This window comes from Lutra lutra, chromosome 3 (assembly GCF_902655055.1).
Source record: "Lutra lutra chromosome 3, mLutLut1.2, whole genome shotgun sequence".
NCBI lineage: Eukaryota > Metazoa > Chordata > Mammalia > Carnivora > Mustelidae > Lutra > Lutra lutra.
Window position 1 is genome coordinate 53241196 of NC_062280.1, and position 25495 is coordinate 53266690.

The 25495-nt window shown below is 37.4% G+C and overlaps 1 protein-coding gene across 2 annotated transcripts in view; it reads left to right on the forward strand.

Moving 5' to 3' along the window:
- Positions 1 to 1284: 1284 nt before the first annotated feature.
- Positions 1285 to 25495, forward strand: part of KCNJ3 (potassium inwardly rectifying channel subfamily J member 3) — a 150078-nt gene continuing 125867 nt past the window's right edge. Inside the window, exons 1-3 of one of the 2 annotated variants that reach the window (XM_047722192.1) lie at positions 1285 to 1388; positions 2495 to 3252; positions 13510 to 13726. In XM_047722192.1, the coding sequence (XP_047578148.1) occupies positions 2551 to 3252; positions 13510 to 13726 (919 nt within the window). In that variant the 5' untranslated portion in view covers positions 1285 to 1388; positions 2495 to 2550. Of the gene's footprint in view, positions 1389 to 1995; positions 3253 to 13509; positions 13727 to 25495 lie in introns of those variants that run through there. The other variant, XM_047722193.1, reaches the window with a different exon arrangement.

The following is a 25495-nucleotide window of genomic DNA, read 5'->3' on the forward strand; positions in this document are numbered from 1 at the left end:
GTGTTAGTAACAACATGGGGCCAACCCCCAAAACTCATTCCTAATCTCCTGGCCTTGTTGCAACTTTGCAGCCCAGCATATAATATCCTTCACAGCAAAAATAGTTAATAAAACCAACATTGGGAAAATGTTAAAATTCAGTTTTTCTAGAGCAGAAGATTGGGGCTCAAAGATATTTAGCTATTTGCTCAAGGTCACAGAGTTTGTAAATGGCAAGGCCAGGACTCAAATCAGGTCTTATGATTGCAGACCCACAGCAGTTTCCACTTCCCACAGTGTCACTTTCCCTTCTTATGTAACCTTAAAGAATAACAGAGTTACTGACCTCTTATCAGAGAGCCTGCAGGAGAACACTCTGTAACTTGGGATAGATGACAAATGACAGAGAGAGACCAAATGACAGTGAGAGTTCTGTACTTATGGCTGAAAAGGTGCAAGGCTTACCTGCACTAGGGTTTAGGGCTAGAGAGGTAGAAGAGAGTACCTACTGGCAGAGAACTAGTAGGATGATTATGTACTAATTTTCATTTGCATGTGAGTCTTACAGCAAGCCCTTTGCTTTTATAACACCACAATTTGATGATTTTCCAAGAAGAACCATTTCATGTATCTGAACTGAATGGAGCATGCCATAAGGTACAATGGCATTTTAAAGCGAACATGAAATGTGGTAAATAAGCTGGTATTTACACATGGGCACTATATTAACTATTTCTGCACTTTGCCCTTCCATTAAGTTAACTGTCAGGCTCTGGATCATTAAAGTCCAGTTTTCCTCCCTCCTTTACAGCCACACATGAACTGTGGACATTCTGAGCATTTCTAATAGAGCCATTTTCAGAAAAAATTGTGAATTTTCTTATTAGTGTCTCCCCTCCCTTCCGTTCCCATCCTAAGGACCCCCCTGCTACTTGCAACTCTGAGTTCTGAACATGCCCATGGTGGAGCCAGTTGGTTTCTCTGTTTATGGTGCATCTCCGGATCCACGCATCGGTTTAGATGAGAGCCCTAGTTACAGAGACGTATTATTACTTCTTTCAGAGGACAGCATACGCGGCTTGCTGGGGGCTTTCTGACCTGAGGCAGGGGGCGAAGAAGGAGAGTTGGCAGGCTTTGGGGAGCGGATGTAGAGTTGCTCCTCATTGGAGGGGTTCGCTTTTTCCTGAGCTGTCAGACACTGCGGGCTCAACTGAGGCGCGGAGGTGCAATTCAGGCTGGTGGAACAGCGGGGGAAGGCAGGGACAGGCGGGGCTAGCGCGGCTCTGCAGCTGATCACACGCACCAGCGCATACACCGCTCTCCCGCCGCCCCTGCTCGCGCCTCGCATCTTACCCGGAGCCACCGAGGCGCGGACAGGGAGTGGGGGACCCAGGAGGGAAGAGGCAAAGGTAGGCACCGTGAAGCAGAAGAAGGGCTGAAGCGGCCCTGGTTTTTAACCTGAAAGTCTGACCGGCAGCTCGAGGCTCGAACCCTTTACGGCAGCACCGCGGTCGCCTGCTAAGAGAGCACGGCGCCAAGGAACCCTCAAGTCCCGCGCCCAAGTCAGTCCGTGAGGGCGCTCCAGGGTCCTCCTGGTGGGGGCAGCGTGGTGCCCTCAGGGAGGTGCGGAGCTTGGGGGACCTGCGTTGGCGCCCACCGTGGTGCACCAGGAAAAGTGGGGGTGAGGAAAACAGTCTTGAGCGCGGAGTGCGAGGCCAGGCTGCCGCTGCCGCCCGCTGCGCCTCCTCCTGCCCTCTCCCGGTGGGTGAGTGCTCCGGTTTCGTGCACCGCCGCGTCTCCGCTGGGCGCGGGGGCGGCCTGGGGGCCCTTGAGAGTCGGCCGGAGGGCCCTGGGGGCGCCCGCGGAAACTCAGCAGCCCGCCGACGCCAGGCGGGCGCGTCTCTGGAGTCCGGAGCCGGGGACTCAGAGCCCGGAGGGCGTGGGTGGGGGGTGTTGCACCGGAGCCCGGCAGACATGCCTCTGGGCGGGATTTTGGCCAAAAGATAGGAGGCGGGAGTGCCGGGGGGAGCCGGGAGCGGTTCCGGGGGGCGGGCGGTCGGGGAGCGGCGGGGAGGGGGGAGGGTCTGGTCCGAGCAGGTAGCGCAGTTTCGGCAGCCTGGCGAGTTGGCAAGTGGGGTGGGACTCGCCTGTCAACTCATTAATTTTAAAAAAGTCAGTTTGGGAGGGCTGCAGGGTAGTCGGGAGGGCTGTGGCAAGGCGAAAGGTGGCCCGGGATGCCGATGGTGGGGGAAGAAAAGAGAAGCCTCGAAAAGCTTGGAGGCAAAATTGCGCTTGGGTTCCTGGTCCTTGCATCCCTCCTGCCTTGAGTGCGGGAGAACACTTTCTTGTTTTAAGACTCAGCTTGGAGAGAAAGCCTCCGTCCCGGGGGAAGAGAGGAGTCCGCAGGGGGCAAAGAGCGCAGCTACCTGCCGGGTGCGCCCCCCACCCCGGGCGCGCTCGCTTTTGTCCCCCCTCTCTCCCCCGCCCCCACCTCCTTATTGGTGCTGGTTTGCAGCGCTCGGCCCCTGCGCCTCCGCTTCGCGTTTTGAATCTGGCTCGCCCCTCCGTATTATGTCTGCACTCCGAAGGAAATTTGGGGACGATTACCAGGTAGTGACCACCTCGTCCAGCGGCTCGGGCTTGCAGCCCCAGGGGCCGGGCCAGGGCCCGCAGCAGCAGCTGGTGCCCAAGAAGAAGCGGCAGCGGTTCGTGGACAAGAACGGCCGGTGCAATGTGCAGCACGGCAACCTGGGCAGCGAGACGAGCCGCTACCTCTCGGACCTCTTCACCACCCTGGTGGACCTCAAGTGGCGCTGGAACCTCTTCATCTTCATCCTCACCTACACGGTGGCCTGGCTCTTCATGGCGTCCATGTGGTGGGTGATCGCCTACACTCGGGGCGACCTGAACAAAGCCCACGTTGGCAACTATACGCCCTGCGTGGCCAATGTTTATAACTTCCCCTCCGCCTTCCTCTTCTTCATCGAGACCGAGGCTACCATCGGCTATGGCTACCGCTACATTACCGACAAGTGCCCCGAGGGCATCATTCTCTTCCTCTTCCAGTCCATCCTCGGCTCCATCGTGGACGCCTTCCTCATTGGCTGCATGTTCATCAAGATGTCCCAGCCCAAGAAGCGCGCGGAGACCCTGATGTTTAGCGAGCACGCGGTGATCTCCATGAGGGACGGAAAACTCACGCTCATGTTCCGGGTGGGCAACCTGCGCAACAGCCACATGGTCTCCGCGCAGATCCGCTGTAAGCTGCTCAAAGTAAGTGTTACCCGCCCCTTCCCCACCTGGCTGCCGCCAACCCTCGAGGGCGGAAAATAGCTCACCTGAGAACTCTCCCCGGGCTCTTAGTCTGACCTGTCTCGCAGGTAAACCTCCTTGAGGACGCGGGGGGTGGAGTGGAGTTGGGTGGCGTGGAGGACTGGGCAATGAGAGTACAGCTGCCAGTTCTGTTCCTTTTCCACTCACTCTCATGCTCTTATTTATATTAATAATTGGAATGTGCTTATATCACTTTCTGACTAGTCACACTTACCGAGTGGTATTGGCTCCTGGAGCCTTGAGGTAGAGGGCCTTGTTCTCCCTACCCGTGCTGCTTGGCTCTTTAAAGAGTTTCTGATTTGTTGTCAATACACTATTCCACTAATCTTGAGGTACTAAAACTGAGCAGCTGTTATTTTCAAGAAATAGGTCCTGAACTTGCCTTAACTTTCACTTAGGGCTTTTCTTTACTTTTTCTTTATCTCTTTTTTTCCTCCTAACAGTATGAGCAGGCGGATTATTTTTTTGACTCAATAACATGAACTGTATATGCTCATCTTTTTTAACAAGCGCAGTGATCAGAAAAGTAGTTAATAATGTGGAAGAAACAACACCTGGCTCTTTTTATTTTTATTAAGTACTTTCCTAGAGAAGAATTCTGTGAAAGCTTGAGTGTTTTTTCTGTGGAGCCTCTTGTTAATTTTGTTCTTAATTGCCAGTTTCTATGAAGCCTTTGTCAATTACAGATTTCACTTGAAGCTTTTCAGCATCCATTAAAGAAGATTGCTTCTTACCATCAGCAGTGTAAATGCTAAGACAGATTGCTCATGGAGTGGTTATTAAAATAAGGTCCATCTAGTCCTTAAAGGGCACCACTACAAACAAGAAAAGCCCACCCTTATCATTCATCCAATTAGAGCCTGGGAATAAGAAATAAAAAGCTCACTTCTCTTTCTGTGTGTCATTTACAATTCAACTTTTTTATAAAAAAAAAATAAATTCAACTTTCTGAGGCACTTGCCTTAGGTAGTTTTCAACTCTTCATAAATTGAAAAGGGTGACCTCAAATAAAATCTTAAAAATTTATCTGAGGTTGCATAGAGAACCATAGCCAGATTCAGAATTTAGTATTAATAAAATGAAAATCTGATGAAGATTTGAGATTTTGCCTTTGAAATTTCAATGCCACCCTGCAAATATGTTGTCTTACACAGCTTCAACTGATTTTGTAGTTAAAAGTGCTCTAAAAAAGTTTGGCTCGCCTGTCATTTTTATTATTTATTTATAAGATCTTACCCGAATTCCTCTTCATCATGTTGCTCAGTAAAGTGTTAGCCTTAACTCAGCTGCCATGTCACTCCCCATCATACACTATAAACAGGAAAACACACTAACTTCTGCAGAGCTTAGTGGCAAATTTTCAACTTAGTTTTGATGTGCATGTTCATTTAGGTAACTATGAATAAACAATGTGAGGCCATGTTCTTCATAATTAATTTCACTGAGCTGCATACGGGTTTTTATGTAACTTAGCACATGTGTTATTGACCACTATTTGAACTAAGTGAGTTTTTTGGACTAGGCTAAGCAGTTGTCTCTAGACATGTTTATTGCATTGGTGTTAGTTTTATGTGCCTCTTTCAGTGAATAGATCAAGATATGTAATCTATCTCTTTAGTTCAGGCCTACATGGAGGATAGGAACACATTAATACAGCATAAATATCTATGTCAAGGAACTCATGTTTATGTGTCACTGTGAGATTCTTACTGAAGAATAGTTTACCATATGGATTGGATATTGGACATTTAAAATTAGGCTTTAGAGATCATTTCATGCTGTTCTCTAGTTTTTCAAATATATAATCATTTATTAAAGTAAGTATCTTTTGAGGCAACATATTTTAGATGTTTCGAGACTTTATTAAATTGTGTTTTAATAAAGCCAGAATAATTAGAATTAATCTACATATCAGTTTTTTGTTTGTTTTGTGTGTGTGTGTGTGTGTGTGTGTGTTTTGTTGTTCTGTTTTGTTTTGTTCTTTACAAAGGCACAATGAATTTGAAGTATTCAGTCTAACAGTGGTTCAGGACACTGATAATGATTCTTATGTAAAGGCAATGTACCACATATACCATAAAGAGTGTCCTGATTAAAAACAATAAAAGATTTGTGGTGTTGACAAATTTGGAGCAGGGTGCTATATTAACACAAGGTGATAAAAATAACATCTAATTAAAATGATATATATAATATTCTTATAAAATTCTTTACTTTTGATTTGTTAGAAGGTGTCAGTGCTAGGAGTAAAACTAATTGACATGTAGTGTCAGTTTATATCTAAACAAAATTATGGTGAAATGATGTCCTGCTGTCTATTGAATGCGAGGGCCAGTCAGTTCTTCAGCCTGCCAGTTTAGTGTTGTTTGTTTGAGTTGATTTTTCTTGTAGCCATAGTAATTACAATGAATTCTCATAGTTCTTGTCATTTCCTTAGACTTCATTAAAAAGGAGTCCTGTTTTATTACGGAGCTCATAACATTCAGCAAAATTAGAGGGGAGATTTGTCTTTAATAAGTTAACTCTCATGTTCTCTTAGGGACTGAGATTGAAGTGACCCAAAACAACCAACTATATTTTGAAAGAGAGGCTGTACCCTAATCTTATAGTAATAAGTGGAATGTTTTGATATCAGTCTTATGCAGTCTTCTTGTTAAATATTATTACACATATTTAGCTTCCCCTTTTAACCCGTTTGACATTTTAAATATAGGATTGATATATTTTTAATAGAAATATTTGGAATTTTATGGCATTAAAAACATACTATTCAATGATAATAATTATAGTCTATGTTCTTCCTATTATCTAATTTAATTTCATTTATATTTTTCTATTGTTATTTTCTTATTTTTTGAACAAAAGTTTATTTATATGTATTAATATAAGAGTTCTCTTAATGATTATAAAGTACTTTCTATTCTTGGAAGATAGAACATGAATATGGCTTTCTTGTCCTTGCTACTATGAATTTTCATACTTATATCTTTTGAATTATCTAAGTTTTGATAACAGTTTTTTTAATAATTTCTCTGCCTTATTTTAAATTATGTTATTAACTTAAATGAAAGCAAATTTTTTTTAAAAGAATCTGTACAACCAGCATGGGAGCTTAAACTAAGGACCCTGAAATCAAGAGTAACATGCTCTACCTCCTGAGCCAACCACATACTCCTATGTGAAGGCAAATTTTATTTCAACTCTATTCCTGTCTTTCAAGCTTGCAAATACTGAAATTAATTTTGATATTCAAATATAGATCTTCTAACTTTTTGCATGGATTGGTCAGTCTTTTTTTTTCTTTTTCTTTTTCTTTCTCTTTCATTTTTTTTCTTTTTCTTTCTTTTTTTTTGCTCAGAAATTTAAAAAAACCAGATTCAATAAAAATTAAAGAATATAATTGGAAGTTATTCTTTGAAATTTGTAATTTGATCATAAATACAGCTTCAGAAAACTCTTTTAAAATGAATATTATTTCTCTTTTCCTCTTCACATCCCCATATTGATGTTTTATTTGGATTTTAAGTTTATTTTAGTTACCTTCTTTTTTTAAATTCTAAATTATAGGAACTAATGAATAGTATGATCATGTTAAGTTAATGTATCATCTAGCAGAAAGTTTTAATAAAAATGCCTGAGACTTTAGGCTAATGGCTCAAACTCTGGACCTTGTAATTTTGTAGTAAGTTTAAAGGATTTGGAAATCTGACTACTCCTTTCTATAAATCTAACACGAATGGTTGACTGCACTAGATATACATCTTGTAAGGGAAGATTTAAATAATCTTTGTTGATACATTGTTCAAGAATTTAGAAGCTTATTATCCAGAAGCCATCATGTATGTATACGTATTTATATAGGCACCCAAACAAACTATATTTACTTGCATAAAGTAAATTTTAAAGTCAATTATTGTTGGATCCATATTTTAAAAGATAAAAATAAGGATAAATTTTTCTCATGGAAGTATAATTTACTTCTTCATGTTGTTAGTCATTGCAAATAGTTATCTTTCTTTCCTAGGAGTGCAGCTTTGCAACCCTTAACTTTCACTTATTGAAAAGTAATGGTGCACAGTCACCTTTTGATGTATCATATATATTCTTTTCGTATTCACGTCTTTTATTTTATATTTATATGAATACTCATTTTGGCAGCTATCTGGTTTCCCCATATGAATGTGAGCAAGTGCAGATGTAATAAAAAACAAAATTATTGTTTTTGAAACCAATAAGCTCTTCATCCTCTTTGTATGTCTTAACCTTTGTTAATTTTTGAACCATGGTGATTTCTGGACCACATGGTTCCTGATTTTTTTCATATTTTTATTTGTTTGCCTGCATTTCATACTATGCACCAAAATGTAGTTAGGTGTTTGATTCTATGTGACTTTATTTTGTATGACTGACTCTTTTCACCAATTGGTCTTGGCCAATTTAATTTTGGTCTTGAAATAATTAGTTACCTCCTTTAGAAAAATTAAATCCACAAATGGATGCCTAATAAACACCTGTTCTCAGTATCATACAAGCTGTCAGTAAAAATATTCAAGGAGCCTAAGACCAAGTTTCCCAGAACTCTTGGGGCTAGATCCTATATTGTTCGGTGATTTTTTTTTTCAGGTGGATTCATTATGTCTTTAAAGAGAAAGCACAGTTCATAGTCTAGCTTTGCTTTTTTTGACATGAGTACAATTCTCCAATAGGTAAAGAGTTTTTTTAAAAGTAGAATTCTTATTCTTTCAAAAAATACTAGTAATATATATATTTTTAATATGTTTCCTGAAAAATACAGGGTAGCCTGTGCTCAGGGTAATACAGTGTGAACAGAAATAAGGGACACAAAGACCCACAAATTAACAGCAGTAGGTGAGAACAAATGATAAAGAGAAGTAGGAAAAAAGCATTTGATGGATTTGAGGGAGTTTGGTGAGTAGGAGGAAAATGTGCATCCAGGGTTACAAATCCTGTCCACAGTTATTATAAATTCCATAAAAGGCCCTCAAGGAATTATAAAGCTGTTCTTTCATTTGAATAGTATAAAAACCTCACGTAATTTATTATAAGATAAATTACATTCTGTTCTATAAGGTACTTTCTTTTCATGAAAATAAACATTTTTATGGGATGATTATCTTAGCATTACATTTTTTTATTTTAGACTTGATGTTGGTCATATTTTTTCTACATGAGTATTGGTCATATTTTTTCTACATGAGTATTGATGAAATTTCAAACTTAAGGAGTCAAAAGAAATGTACAATTTAATTAGAGGTAGCCTAGATAAAAATCTAGGCCCATACTCTCTTCTACCTGAATTGAAATTTGGTCTGAGTCCCATTAAATCCATTGCCAGAACTGCTTCAAGTCACAGGGTACTTTTGTTTCTTATTCTAGTACCTGCTTTTAGCTTATTTCCTAATTTTAGCTTGCAGATAGCACTGCAACTTCATTTCATTTGTGATTTTCTTTGTGACTTCAGTATATATTCAACACACACACACAAACACACACATTGCACATTTAAAGAGAAGAAATGAAATTACAGATAAATGTAAAATGGTGGGAGGTGGGAGGCGAAGAGGGCTTGCCCTCTCCATCTTAGTTTCCTTTCCTGAACAGTGGCCCTCAGCATCCTTTTCCAGTAGACACTAGTGGGAGGTAGTGGGACACAGGACAAGCCTTAGAGTATGATAGAGGAACATCTCATGAATCAGATGGTAGTGATTAAATGTTCTTTTCAACATTCCCCTAGCCTCCCTCCAAGCTAGGAAAGAGAACAATGGTTATAATTAGAACAGTGTTTTGGGTTAGAGAGATGGGAGAAAGGCTGCAAAGAGATTGATTATATTGGTGGAGTGTGTTCCTGTTGAATGAATGTGGGTAAATGGTTACAAATCTCACAGAGGGAAGATATGCCAGGGCAGTTAAATGTGTGTGTGTGTGTGTGTGTGTGTGTGTGTATTTGGACATGTACTCAATAGTCTTTCATCTGTAATATGAAAGCTATTTGTCTATAGAGTTCATGACATTGATAATCCCTTCCAGGCATCTGTGACTTTTGAATCGTTTTTCATCTTTAGTCAGAATTTGTAATTGATTATCCAGTAGGCCTCTTTTAGACTTTAAGGGAATTCAAAGTCATTTGATATTAGCTGCTTCTTTGAAATCAGTACATGTGACTATAAGATGAGACATAAGCTTTTACACATATCCACATTTCCATATAATTAAAATGTATATAATCAAAATACTTTTACATAGCAATTTTTATAATGAAGAATAACTTAGAAATTATTGCCACATTCTAAGTAGTACAAAACCATTTCAAAAATCCATGTTCTACTTACAATTTTTTATACAGTAAATTTAAATAAACTTTAAGCCTCAGATTTTTAAAATTGTTTTCTTATCTCCCAGAAATTGCTATACTGCTATCAACCAGAAAGGTCCTCCTTATTTCCTTCCCCACATTCCATACAATTGAAAATAAAAAAGTCATCTGGAAGTCATTTTCCAGTCCTAGTGTTTTTAAATTGTGTGCTAAATTTTTAAGAATTACCAGTTTTCCATGAACTCTTTTGTTTTTGTGCTTCTTTCTCACTCATTCAGTCATTTTATGATTCTAAATGATTATTTCATCAAATAAAGTCAACCTTAGTTATCAGATTTTTAGGAATTTTAGTAATTTGCTAGCATTAATCTTAATCTATAACAATTATTTGGAATTATATTGATATTGACCATATCTGTTTATACATTTTTATCTTGGAAATGATCATGATTCTGCATTCCTATAGGATTAGGAGGTTTATAGAGCTAAAGGAGATCAGGTAGACCATCAGCAAACTCCTCTGTTAATGAAAGATCTCTTCTTATATCATAATTTTTAAGGAGACATAATAAAGAAAGGTTAGCTTGATTTTTCCTGTAGTTTTTCTGCTTGTTATCAAAATTCCTGAGTGAAATATGGTAATTGATAGCTAAATAGGAAAACTAGAAAGTGATGGAATATTAGTGCCATTGATTTATCACATAGTCAAGGTACAGATCACACTTTAATCATATGAAGGTACATATATAACTCCTTTCTTTCTGCTTTCCTTTTCATTTACGTGTATAGATCACAGTTCTTGAACAGTTCTCTTACTTACGCAAGTTGAAAGACTTAAAACTAACATGCCTCTGAAAGTGTATTTGGTAAGCATATGCAGGTTTTTGGAACATTGTATTTGGCTGAGCACTGATAAGCTAACTTTGCTCTATCCAGGAGCTCAGACTTCAGATAATTCTAGTACTCCAAGCACCTGCCATATTCAAACCACACCATTCACTCCTCTAAAAGAAGAGCATTCTATTTACTTAACAGTAATGACTAGGCTTCCCAGTCTATTACAGGGTCAGAGAAGCAAACCAAAATCAGGGAGATAAGCATTTTGATAGCTGAAATATTTGTTGGCCTAACACGAAGGAGGAAGACTCAAAAGACAAAATTGTGGATATCTGCGGTGTCTCAGAATCATTTAAAGAAAGGATAAATTATATGGCACCCACTGGAAAATAATTTTCAATGAATATGCAGGGAATTTTACTCATCTGAAAAGTACATAAGCATGGAAAATATCTTTCAAAGTAATGAAAGTGTTACTTGCCGCATAGAGTCACATAATAGGTACAGTTGTCAACTTTGTTTCTGCTAAGACTTGGATGGAATATAAAGCATTTTGGAAGGAGGAACATAGGTATAATTTTGTATGTATATAAAAGATTTTAAAACCAGAAGATATATGGAGTCTGAATGGAACAGATTTTTATATATTTGAGTCTTAATTACCTATATATGAGTTAACTGCTAGCTAAAAATGAAACGTTTCTTATTCTAGGTTGGCTTTCTCCTGATAGCTGGTTTCTAGGCCACTTCTCTTCATGGTTTGTTGAATGATCAGAAAATATGAATGTTAATAGATTACAGCCTTTTAGAATGAGGCACAGGTATAAATACCAAATATATAAAAAAGGAAGATTAATTTTAGTTTTGATGTGTATATATGTGTGTATATATATATATATATGTATATATATATATATATATGAAAAATACATCTTTTGGGGGAGAATTATTTTAAAATAAATGGGAAACTGAGTCTTTAAGGAATTATTTTTATGGACATTTTCATTTAGTACAAAAAAAGCAGACCTTAGAGTAGCTAGCAAAATGGCCCAAATTCTGTTCATTAATTATAAACATCAGAATACCACCTTGTGTTTATATAGCACCTGTTTCCTACTAGGTGAGAGAAAAATGACACAGGGTTTTGTTTTTATTTGTTTTTGTTTTGTTTTTGGCTTTTATTTTGTAGTATTAATCAATACTTGTTATGCCGTTTTCTAGTTGGAAGGATGCTGGTCGCATTCATATTTTACCAATTTGGGAATAAGTTAGAAATACAGGTAACTGCTACTGGCTTCAAAATGTCTAGTTTTCTACAACATTGGTTGTTAGAGCTACTGTTTTTATTTTTGGACTATTAGGTTTTCCCATGTATTTTTTTTTTTTTCTTGTCACTAATCATTGTGTTTCTTCCTCCTCCTCTCCCTTCCTTCTCCTTCTCCTCTTCCTTCTCCTTCCTCTACTTCCTCTTTCTACCACCCCCCCTTTTCTCTTACTCTTCTTTAGTCAACTACTCATAAGGCATAGAAGAAAAATATTCTCACCATTTTCATTGGATTTTTTTTCTACACAAATAAAATTCCTGAGTATCACTAATTACAAAATAGCCTGCCTAATTGATTCTGCTGTTGGGAGTCTAAAGTTGCTGCGGTAACCGTCTACTACTACCTTGGTTTAGTTTTGCCACAAAGGACAGCTTACTAAACCGTATTTCTCAGTGTTTTCAGACTCATTTACTCCACTTAAAAAGCCAAGGTATTTCTTGGACACCGACCTTACCAAAAGTAAGGATTTTGTCTTTGCACTATCACTTCATTGCACAGATTAGTGTAATAGATTCAGTTTTGTGTAGTAAATGAGCTTTGCAAATTCTGTTAAATATATTGGATTCTTCCAAGCCCCATTTGACCAGCAGCTAGCTTCCACCCTGCCGCAGGTTTTTCTGTATGCAACTATTTAACCCTTATTTTACCAGCATCATCATTTAAATCAAACAAATATTTGCTTTTATATGATCCTTATAAGGAACAGATACGGAAAATAAAATAAGAACAAATAGAAAGGAAAGACGTTAACTTTCATGGTTTGCTAATTGTTCATCGTCATTTTTAGGTAATCGTTCAGAGTTTTGCATGTAAGCGATTTAAGTTTTTTATAATAATTTATACTGATACCGAATGCCACTACCTTATGAAAGTTTTAGGAAACTGAAAGTTTACCTAATATAGATTTTTAATTGCATTTTGTTTAAAAAATGTCAATGTAGCACACAGCTTTTACGCTATGTTTTAAAATTCACGGAATAAATAGAGAGCTAAACAACTTTAATGCAGTTTGGTATTGGGAGTTTGAAAGCTATCAGCTAACAACATATGCCTTTTCTTTGTATTATGTGACCTATTGTGTGCATAACATAATAGGATATCATCTTCACTTTTTTTTTTTAATTTTTTATTTTTTCAGCATAACAGTATTCATTATTTTTGCACCATCATCTTCACTTTTATATCAAGGTTTATATCTATCTGTTACTTTTCAAAAGTCCTAGAAAAATTATTGGTTTGCTTTGTAACGATGCAGTAAATCTTTTCTGAGATTACGATCAACCTTTTTCAGCTTTAACAAACTCCCTAGGAAGTGCCTATTTATTTGCTTTGTGAGGAAAACAAATCTGGCATGCAATGAGTTACCCTGAAGTGATTTATGTCAAGCAGCAGCACATGGACACTCGGTTCCACAGTTTGTGCTAACAGCCATTGTTGGACCAGGCATTTCTCCAAAGCTCATGAGTTAGGGAATGATAATTATAGTAAGTCGTATATTATAAATAATGCATGTATGTTCCCCATGAGCTATGTGGGATTTCGGCCCGTTTGCTAGAGCATAGCTGCATAATGATTTGTTTGGATTTTGTTGCAGATGATTGATAGTGCTGAATGTTGGCAATGATGTAAATTACTGTTGGGCTGCCTTGAAAATTTCAGTACAAGTGGTGATTTCTTCTCTTTTTCTGTGTGCTTGTCTAGTCTCGGCAGACACCTGAGGGTGAGTTCCTTCCCCTTGACCAACTTGAACTGGATGTAGGTTTTAGTACAGGGGCAGATCAACTTTTTCTTGTTTCCCCCCTCACAATTTGCCACGTGATCGATGCCAAAAGCCCCTTTTATGACCTATCGCAGCGAAGCATGCAAACTGAACAGTTCGAGATTGTCGTCATCCTAGAAGGCATTGTGGAAACCACTGGTGAGTAAAACACAGATCTGTCATCACATTTCTTTGTTCTATAATAACATTATATTATAGCACAATATCTATCCTGAATTGGTCGAAATATCTCAGCTCACAATATTGAAAATATTGACTTATTTCTTTGTGACATTAAGTTGATAACACTTTGAAAATGAAGATTACTGTTGTGATCATTGCATGTGTAATGTTAACTCAAGAATACAGCAAAAAAAAAAAAAAAAGGAAACAGATGACTCCTAGAAATGATTATGATATTCTAGTCTAATTTCAAAGTTGGATTTCTTATAATCATAATTTTTTAAAAAGATGTAAGGTTAAAATAAATTCAGGGTAATTAGTGAACTGCCTAAACTCAGCATGCATATTCTTGCCTTAGGGATGGTGATTCGGGGTGTCATTGGTAGAGCTTTGATATGCTACTATGTGCAACCTCAGTGGAAAATTCCCTGTGTGTGTCTGTGCTAAAGCCGCATTTTAATTTCAAAGTGGGTCAGTAGATTTCCTCAGCTGAACCTTGACCAAAAATATTTTTAAAGATATTTTTCTTCTCCTGGCTTTGGTATAGTTATGTGCTATATGTTATTCCTTAAGATGCACTATAACTTTGGTATGTCCCACATATTCACAGTTTGCTGCACTGTGGGGAGAGTCCGGAACAAAGGAAAGAAACAATAAATCAGAGTATATTACTTGGCGTCTGAGTATTGCCCAGTTGGTTTGGAACCTGCTAGATACTCGAGACCAACATAATATCTGTACATTTCTATCCGTGCGCGTGCGCGCATACACACACACACACACACACACACACACACACACTAAGTGCGTGTATACATGCATGTATGTGTATCTTCAATTTTGCCCTTTCTACAAGTAATGAAAAAGCAAGAAATATTTTAGCTCTCATTTTTTCTACCAGTGTCACTTCAATATTAAAATGCTAATTGTTATGTAAAACTATAGCAATTTTGAAAGTAACATTGGCAGTAACGTGGACATGTTCAAGCTTAATACTAAGGTGGGAGATGTTACGTAATGAAAAAATCTCCCACCATGGTATAAAGTATTGTTCAAGGAGCAGGAGAAGGCAAGCCTTTTAATCTTTGTACAGCTATCACATACCACTATTTCAATTTTGGGGAAGATAGTTAATCTGTATAAGCTTCTTTTCCTTCTCTGTAAAGTAAGAATGGTATAATAACCACCTCAAATCTGCTTGCTGTACTACTATCATTTTTATTATTATTAGTGCTTTAGTTTAAAAATTAAAGATTTTTAAGGACAATGAGTAAAGATTTAAATCAGCAATGTATATCTGCAGTTTGATTTCTGTGGACTATTTTATGGTTTAAATCCTCCAATTATTGTTGTAACTCAAAATTGAAATGATGTCATAGTATATTTCTAATATACCATCTATTAATAAATAATGAAAACAGTTGCAAAAGGTTCTAGTTCAATGAATCTTTACATTTCATCTTTAATTTTTGTTCGTCTCAGTGAAGTAATGATATATTGTTAGGGCTTAAACAGCAGATATTGCAATTTTTATTGATTTATTTATTATAGCATACGGTTCTATCTTTGATATATCTGTTTACTAATTACTTATTGTTATTCTGATCATTGACATGACTGAGATTTTTGTTTCACTTGACAATCTTAGAAATTTTTCATTAGGCCAGTCCATAGATTGATTGATCTATCTATCATCTATCCATCCATCCATCCATTAATTTTCCCTGTTTATCCCTAGTTTGTTTGTGTTTTTAAAGAATGAGAAAGTTTTCCTGCAAAATCACAGTGAAATTCAGAAAAAAATTAGGAAATTTAACTATGATAGAATACTACCATTTAGCTCACAGTCCATGTTCAGATTTCATCGGGAAATAGTAATTGCCATAGTAGCTACCCTCCACCATCGCAACAGCCCCATTCAACATCAGATTAAGGATTATGCTCTTTACTTGTTTACTTGTCTCCTCAGGTTTAAGATGGAATAGTTCTTCAACCTTGCTTTATGTTTTTGACCTTGATGTACTTGAATAGCATAGGCCAGGTATTTTGTAGAACATGTCTCAATTTGGATTCTTCTAAGGTTTCTTTATTCATTAACCTTTTGATTTTTGGCTGCTACATGGACATCTTATGAGATTTTGAAAATATACCTGTGTATGGACTTAACTGATACATCTTCATCAGATTTCAGAGGATTTTAGTTAATAAATAATGTCCTATATAATGTAATTAGTAGTTTTGTACATACAATTATTCATTAAGACTGCAGATTTTAACATTTCCTACCCCCTCTTTTTATTCTTTATTTTCTTTTCACTTTACTTTGTTTTGTTTTGGTAACAATGAACCGGCAGAGAATACTTTCTACAGAAAGTGTGAAAACTTGACTGGAGCCTGAATTTCTTATTTTGAGATTGCCTTCTATGGAGAAAAGATTAAAATCTGCTTTTCCTGACCTCATAATTGAACCTGTTTCTAGATAAAATATAGCAAGACAAACAGCAAAAACATTACTCATAATTTATAAGATTATTTTGTGGAAAATTTATCTGACATTTTGTTTGTGTATGTGCCCTAACTAATTAAATCCCACACTGTTCAAATTCTATAAAATCTGTCTATATTTCCAGACCTCTCTGATCCTGGCAAAAATAATAGAAATATTTTTATGTCCATCTGATCATTTATATCTTTACTGAGATATATGTGGATTCATCTTCAGGGAGATTTCCTCCTTTATCTCTCTGTTTACAATCAAGTTTTCTTTCTCATAATATGTATTGCTTATAATAAGACAGATATGGTATTTTAGGATGTTCTGAGATAGCAATAATACCATTTTTATCTCACATAAACACAGTTTTCTGGAACACAGTTTTAGGAACAAACATATACACAGTGTAATGTCCCATCATGTTTAACATTAAAATACTAAGTTTTATCATTCATTCATTCATTCAATAAATAATTGAATGCACACTGTGTGCTTGGTAGTCTTTGAAATGCTGGCAATGTGGTGGTGACCAAGACAGCCAGAATCCCTTTCCTCATGGAGGTCTTATTCTAAGTGGAGGAAGCAGATGGCCAACAAGAAAAATAAATAAGCAAGCTTTTATCAGGTAAAATGTGTCAGGAATAAAAAGCACTACAAAACCAGGTGATGGGAGAGAGTGCCTTTCACGGCACTTTGGGTTGACAGAAGAGTTCTCTCTAAGGTGACACCTAAGCAGAGACCTGACTGTCAAGAAGGCCTTCCTGGTCCTGTCTGGGAGAACAGCATGGCAGGCAAGCGTCCTTCATTGGGAATCAGTTAGATTTTTCCAGAAACTAAGAATAGGCAGAGGTGGTTGGAGCAGAGTGAATGATGTGGAGAGTGGAGTGAGAAGTCGGAGAGGTGGAGAGGCCATCTCTGCACTACAGATGACTGTGTTGAGCCAATGGGAAGCACTGGGATTTGACTAAAAAGCATTGGGATTGTATTTATGTGGTAGAAATCTCAAATTGTATATAATAAACAAAATACACTTTTTTTTTCATTCTAGCAGGTTGCCTTGTAGTTTAAAAATGAGTGACCTTAATGCCTTAGAAATGCATACAACTTTAGGTAGTTATGACGTTTTTTGTGTTATGGTAATACCCATCCTCCCCTTCCCCAACACACACACACACACACACACACACACGCACACGAGCATGAGTTGCTCATTTCACTTCACATCAGTCCTCTGATAAGAATCTTCTGTTTTTTTTTTTAGGTTTGCTTCTTCCCCATTCCTCCTCTAGTCTCAGTAGGAGTGGTGGTAGTGGTGGTGGGAATGAGAAGCTTTCTAATTTCCTTGAAAGTTTTAGCTTTCAGCTCAGAACTCACAATAATTACTTTCCCTACTTCCTTGGAAATACTCCTCAATGATTAGACTCTGGCATTGGTGCCTTCCTTGTTTCAAATGATTTTGGATTTTCACTCCCAACAAGGAGCACAAGCTTCACTTCTTCATTAATAACCTTTGCTTCTTTATTGGCCCAGCAAATTCCTAAACCTTTGTTACCTCTAACTCTGGCTCCCTGGGTTTCTTTTCTCAGGAGAGAGAGCACTGCTAGAGGCAAACAGCATTGCAGATTTGGCTCATTAGAACTGGATGCTTTCAAACTTCAATCTGCTCTCTGCTGCTATTTGGCAGTCTTTTTAATTGTCTTTTCTGCACTCCCAGGCTCTCTCCCTGTGGGAGCTATTTTAGACCTTTTCTCTCTTTCCATGCCCCCAGTCCCAGCTGTCCTATCCTTTCCTTGGCATATCATCTCCACCTATTCTATCAAAAAGAATGTGACACTTCAGTTTTTATATATATATTTTTTACTCTCCTTATCCTTTTCTCATAATTATCTTCTCTTTCTCTTTCCGAGTGTCTGTGGGGAAAAGTGTCCTTATTCTCCAAAACCATCTCCTTTATAGCTAGCTCTGTTCCCCACCACTCGTGGCTCAAGCTCCTGTACCTAACATACCTACTACCTAAAATCCTGTTGACTGTATTTGTTCTCAAACATTTCGAGCTCTTTGGAAAAATACAAAACCCATTATTTGTGTTTTTTTTTTTTTTAAAGATTTTATTTATTTATTTGAGAGAGAGACAGTGAGAGAGAGCATGAGCGAGGAGAAGGTCAGAGAGAGAAGCAGACTCCCCGGGGAGCCAGGAGCCCGATGCGGGACTCGATCCCGGGACTCCAGGATCATGACCTGAGCCGAAGGCAGTCGTCCAACCAACTGAGCCACCCAGGCGTCCCCATTATTTGTGTTTTTATATTCAAGGTTCTTCCCCAGATTCAGAGACATCCCATTCTCCCTCTCTTTGTTTTTTTCCTTCTTCTAATTTATATTTTCCAATTGTTCCTAGATTCCTGCACCACTGCCGCCTCCTCTTTCCTGTCAATGTAAATCTCAGCCTTTGCCTTCTTTCTTTTCAAATCTACATCCTCTCCGCTCCCTCCACTTTTTAAAATGGATTCAAGAATACAAGTCCACTGTTCCTTTTATCTCCAGCTATGAAATCTCTCACCAGTTATGGTCTTGTAGTTATTGTTAACTTCCAGGCCACTTTCCTTACTTGGATGTCACTGTTTTAATTCAGAGTCAGCTTGTCCAAATACCAAATCATCATATTACATGCAGATTATCTCCTCATTTTGGAAAGTTTGTCCCTGTTAGTGTTTGTAGTTTTATCTCAGACTCCCCACCTCTTTCCCTTTTTAGATCCAATTGTTCATTCCACAAATTCCTATTGAATAACTATTGGAGTCTAAACACTCTCCTGACCCTACGGGACACCTTTGTTAACAACAACAACAAATTTCGGCCCTTGTGGATACATATATTCTTATGTAGGAAACAGAAAACAAAATAAATATGAATAAAGTGTTTCATCTGGATGTTGAAAGTGATCAGTGCTGTGGAAAAAATAAAGCAAGGCAAGAGGGATTGGGAGCATAGGCAAATCAGGGTAGGCTGCAATGAGAAGGTGAACTTTGAGACCAAACACCGTATCTTAAGTAGAGCTTACGAGAAGGGCATTCCAGGTATGGATATTAGTAAAGGCTCCAAAGGAGCAGGGTACTGGCTGCCCCTCTTTCTCTTATGGAGGTCTCTCAATTCAGTTCTTCTTTAAGCACTGATAATAGTACTTCCAAATCACAGTACTTGTCCCAGGAGTGGATTTAGGATCTCTGCTTACATGCAGATTACACACTATTGCCCAGTAAATTTGCTTGCAACACTACTTTGATGATATATCTATGCTCAAAAATCCCTAATGACTGTCATATCAAAATGCACATATTTCTTCCTGAGAAAATTAGTCTGCTTTTCTTTAATGTAATGTCCATACACTGATGCTCACTCTTGGCTCCCATGTCTGCAATAATACCATTTTTGTTGCCATATTTATTCAGTCTTCCCTCTAGGTGTTTTTCTTTAGTCTACATATTGTTTTTATAATTCACTTTAAAAAGCTGTTTTTGACTATGAAATGATTATTAAATAATGCTCATTAAAGAACAAATAAAACCCACAAATATGCAAAATAAAAACTACTCTTAATTTCAGCCACTATACTGCTACCTTATTGGTCATTAACCTTTCAGGTGTCTGCATTCAGATATACTGTTAGTATGCCACATGTACTGTTTTATAATTTACTTTATTGTATAATATACTATGAATACTTTTCACATCAAATTGTAATTCTCCACCATTAGATTTAATGGTGTTCTTTTATGCTAATCTGTGCTATTTCCTAGTCTGGACTTTTTAGGTATTTCCTTTTAATAATGTAAATATTTTATAGTTCATAGTTTTAATTTATTTACTACCAACTTTCTATAAATTCCTAGAGATAGGATTCTTGGATAAAGAGGCATATAAATCTGCTAGTTTTTAATGCATATGTTAAGTTTGCTATCCAGAAAGTTGGTAACAATTTACAAGTGTGAAGGTGCCCATTTCTTCATATCCTTGCTAACAATGGATATTACAATTATTTTTCCCCAGTCTGACATTGTTTTATTCTTTCTGATTACTAATGAGGTTGAAATTATTGTATCTATGGGCTACTAGTTTTATTTCATGAATTCTCAGGTCATATTTCTCATTTGCCTTCATTTCCCTTTATGTACAAGTTGCTTGTATAACTAGTACATTATTAACAGCAACCATGTCCCCAGTATACAGTAGTATGTATGCAATTTTAAAAATATTTTCTTTATGTGTTTGTGTGTGTGCATACATATATATTTGTGTCTGTGTATGTATATGTCTATATACATATATATGTATAATTTTTCACCTTCATCACTGATGTGCTTTATTATACCTACAGAGACCTATTGAGGACTTTTTTTTATGGCTTTTTATGTTGTATTTCATAAATTCCAGTAAACACTTCTGATCAGTTGTTATTTTTAACTGATTTTAATAGAGTTGCTCTCTTCTTATGAGCTTGTTTTCTGAGTCACAAATTGTTTCTTATAGGAAATCAGTCAATACATGCTTTTTGATTATCCATGTTATATTAAATGTGAGTTAATAAAGAAATGATTAAGGAAGAAGCCCACATCCACAGGGAGAAAGAAGTTGAGTAGCAATGAGTATTAACAAAATATGCTCTAGTCCCCTACACAGGCCTGTGTGTCAGGCCTGTGTAGGGGCCTAGAATACTGATCACTGATGGATTTGTTCTTAAGAAGGTCTGAGAAGACCCTCCCTAGAGGATATGGCATGAGCTGAGACAGGAAGCAGAAGCAGAAGATCATCAGGAAGATAAAGATTGCTGGGCATTCTGGCCAGAGGGACAGAAAGTGAGACTTCATTTTGTTGAGTGAAGGAATTTGGTATGGTCAGAGTTTAGAACCGGTGGAGGGTAACTGGCTGGAGAGGAACTTATCTGTGAGTTATAGTTTGGGCCTGATTCTGCCGGCAATAAATCCCTTGAAAGATTGTAAGCAGTAAAATACCATGATCATATTTGCATGATTGAAAGGTCCTTCTGGTTGTAGGTGGAGAATGGATTGAATGGGGCTATGACCGGAGACAGACCAGTTATTAGGCTGTTGCAGTAGGCCAGACCAGAGGTAATTGGGTCCTGCGTGAAATTGCCTGGCTCAGGCAACTATGCGACTGTTGAAAATAATGGAAAAATAGCCTCTGGTTTCAAAGCTGTTATTTGTGATTAAACAGGAATGGAGAAAAGGGCCCTAGGATCCTTCCCACTGAAGTTCTTCATTCTACTTAGAAGCCGAGGCACCCAAAGAAACCAAAGGATAAATGGAGAAAAAGAAATAAAACAGCACAAATAAGACATTGACTTTTCTCCTTACTAGTTAAAAACAGTTTGAAATTTTCTAATGAATAAATCACAGAGCAGAAGTTCAACTTTGAACAATTGAGATGTGCCTCTAATTGTCCCCTACACGACTTAACTTTACTAATTATAATTAATCATTACACTATTTAACTTTTTAAATTGTAATTAATCATGACTCCTCAGTGATCTGTCAGAACATAGTGATCAGCAACGCCCCTAGTGGTAACTGTAAGTGAGGTAGCTCTCTTCTGACCACTGGCAATTTGATCTCTCCTTCCACATCACAGGTTCAAAACCATTAGCATTGAGGTCCTCACAACTGTTGTAGTCAGGACCTACATCAAGTGTGACTTGTTTAACTTTTTGGTTTTCTTGTTCCACCTGAATTGCTGTTACTTCTTAAAGTAATTTTTGTAGTTTTAGAAGACTTTCTACCTTATTAGTTAAAAGTCCATGAGATTTGAATCTGTATATATTGGAAATGTCAATGTACATGCCTCCTCCTAACTTCTATGATTATATATTTGTTAAGCATTTATTGCTTCTTAATTATTGATTATATATTTGTTAAGCATTTATTGCTTCTGAATATGTTTGCATTCTGACTCATGCTCTTGATCTCTTTTTTAGAGATCCTTCTTCAGTAATTTGTTGAATCAAAGTAAAGCTCAAACTTTAGGGTGCCATGGTTCTTTCTTAAATCTAAGGCCTTAATTTTCATGAGCATTCCTATATAAAATCCTACTTAACAGAATTTTCTTTTGATAGTCCATTATAGGGATTTTTAATGTGCTTTACAAATGTAATGCCTAAATACTGAAGCATTAAATAGGGTGGTCAGCCAACTCAACCAGTTGAAAGCTTTATGAGGTATGGGTCTTTCAGTGCTAAAACCAGGACTCTTGGGATGCCGGGGTGGCTCAGTCAGTTAAGCATCTGCTTTTGGCTCAGGTCATGATCCTAGGGTCCTGGGATCAAGTTCCGCATCAGGCTCCTTGCTCAGTGGGTAGCCTGCTTCTCCCTCTTTCTCTGCCTGCTGCTCCCCCTACATGTGTGCTCTCTCTCTCTTTCCGACAAATAAATAAATAAAACCTTAAAAAAAGATAAAAACAAATAAAACCAGGAGTCCTAAGCAAGATGGAGTATTTGGTCATCCTACTTAATAGTCAGGAATGTTAGTTAAGCCTTCCTAAATGCCTGCTTCAATTTAATTGAGAAGTTTACTTTAATAATAGTGGATTAGGTCTTTTCAGACTCACGACTGGAGTTACTCCATCATTTTCCTTATTCCACCTTTGTCAGCGCTGCAGTCCCCAAAATACTTAAAAATAGTATTTTCACATGTGTTATTTTCTCGATTATTTTCACTGCTGCATTTTATAGGGGATTTAATTAATACAATGTTAGCATCTTAGGATGGAAGTTTCTCATTTGCTTTGCAGGCAGTTGGTCTGGGTCAATTACTGGGGGTAGGGAGGGTTAGGGAGGGTAAGACCAAATTTTGTGACACTCTGACCTATGGCTGATATGAATAAAATAAGTCAGCAAACTTTATAGATAATCTAGCTAATTGTTAAATGTAGATATAGGAGAATTGTAATTGGGTAGAATGGTTTTGGGTAAGATGCGGTATAGTCCAATGACAGGGAATTTCACAGTTTAAACATTAACTCCTCAGAGATTTTTTCAGTGAAGTTTTGGGACTATGTATGTTGAAATCCCATGGTATACTGGTATACCTATTAAAATACTGACTTCTGGGCTTTTACCTACATTTACAGTGTTAAAATGTCTGGTGTTTGTGGCTCAGGAAATCTGCATTTTTAATAAGCACCCAGGTGATTCTTATTAAGAACACTGCAGTTTGAGAATGCATCAATCCAGCAACCAGGAAAGCCACTTACAGCTACTGAATTAACTACTCAACTACATTGTCATGGCCTAATCTACCACACTGACATGTTCTACAAATGAAAGAGAACTTAGCTCTTGAAATTTCCGAAGTCTTCAGAGATGAAGCTTTGTGTCAGTTCAGACTGTGCTGATCAGTGTAGCCAAATGCAAATTAATATGGGTAGAAAAGCAGTGAAAATCAGAAGTATGAATTAAAATGCATTGCTATTCATCATTAAAAGCAAGAACAAGATGTGATAGCTATTGTGGAACATTGTGTGAAGATGTAATATAAACGCCAGGCAAGGATGGTAGGGCCACTCGCTGATGGAGAGAATTCTGATCACTGAAGTTGCAGCACATGCATTAGACCAGATCACTGTCTGTGGTTATTTATTGTTTCATAGGAGAAAATATCTTTATGCTTACTGTAAAGTCCAAAAGAGCAGTCTCACAACTGTATACTAAGACTAACACAGGCTCTTAGACATTAAAGCTAAACTGCTGAGAGTTTTCTGGGATAGCTTTGGTAGAGATTGCAGAGATTAAATATAAATGTAAATATGTTTTTAAATAAAAAGTGATAATGAGTGGATAAGACTTGAGATCCAGATAGACTGAGTTTATTTTGACAAATCAGGATCATAGGCACAATGTGACATTGCTTTGTTTTGATTAGTTATTACTTTGTGAATTCTATGTGGTAGGCTCTATCTGGGCCTATGGATCCTTGGCCAAGATCATTGGCCCATTTAGCTCAGGAGAGGTTAGAACTGAAATTCAAATAGAAAGTCATTGTTGCTGTTGAAAAAATATGTTGAATGAGATAAACATTATATAGAGTTATTGTATAAATGATGGTATTTTAATATGTATTAATGGTGATAACAGGGTGCCATCATGAAATTGAGAAGGTCCTGTCTGGGGCAGAGGAGTAAGGAGGAAAATATTTTTTTTTGTTGTTCAAAGGTGACTTATCCTTGGAGCATTACCTTAATTGTGTTGATTATGTATGGGATGTATTTGCTGAACCTCCTGTGCCAAAAATATACTCATAAGCCTGAGAATAGCTCATAATCCATTCTTGCTGCCTAGTTCAGAGAACAGTGACGTCTGGACCATTTCAGAGAGATAATTAAATCTTAAAGGCTTTTGGAGAAAGAGCATCTTAGTCTCCCTTAAATTACTGTCAAACAATTTTTTGTATGTCTCTAAATTAAGTTTTAATATAATTTAAGCCCTTTATTTTATTTTGTTTAATTTTATTTTTAGTTTAGATTTCTTGTCATTTTAGATCAAAAATGTCCTGCCATTAGTTTTCAGAGCCATCTTTAGTCACATGCAGGACCAACTCTGTGCTGTACCTCAACATTTAGATACAGGTGTAATCTGGATTCCTGGGAAGGCAGATTTCTTCCAGATGGGGTAAGTTTGGGAAGGGAAGAGTGCCTGGTGCTTTGATGACTAGAGAAGGTTTGGACCTTATGAACTGAATGTCTGTCTATTTGTGTATGAGCTCTCAACGGTTTTTTTTTTTTTTTTCTCTTTTCTTTTAAGTACTTTCTCTGTGCTGAGGGTTTACTTTCTGACTCATGCTCCTGATTCAGCAGTTCCCCAGAAATGGCTCCAATCCTTCCATATTTGGCAGCACTACTTAGAGAATGTAGAAAGAAAATGATGTAGTCTCTTTGTATATGTGTATTTATTCAGATTAGCATTATCGGTTCCAAAAATGTCTTCACATGTGTTATCCGTTTCTTCCTGGTTTTGCTTTGCTCTACATTTCTCCCAGTGGCCTTTTCTCAAATATGCTTCATTACTTTCCATTTTGCATTTTTATACATGAAATGCAAAGCTTTCTTATACATACATGGCTTTTATTTTCATGTAGCTAAGATTTTAATATGTTATAGCCTGTAAATTGTAGACTGGTAATGCTTCACATTAGTCCTTCATGATAAAGTTTAGGTGTCTTAAGTTTTTTAGGTTAACTTGCTAAAAT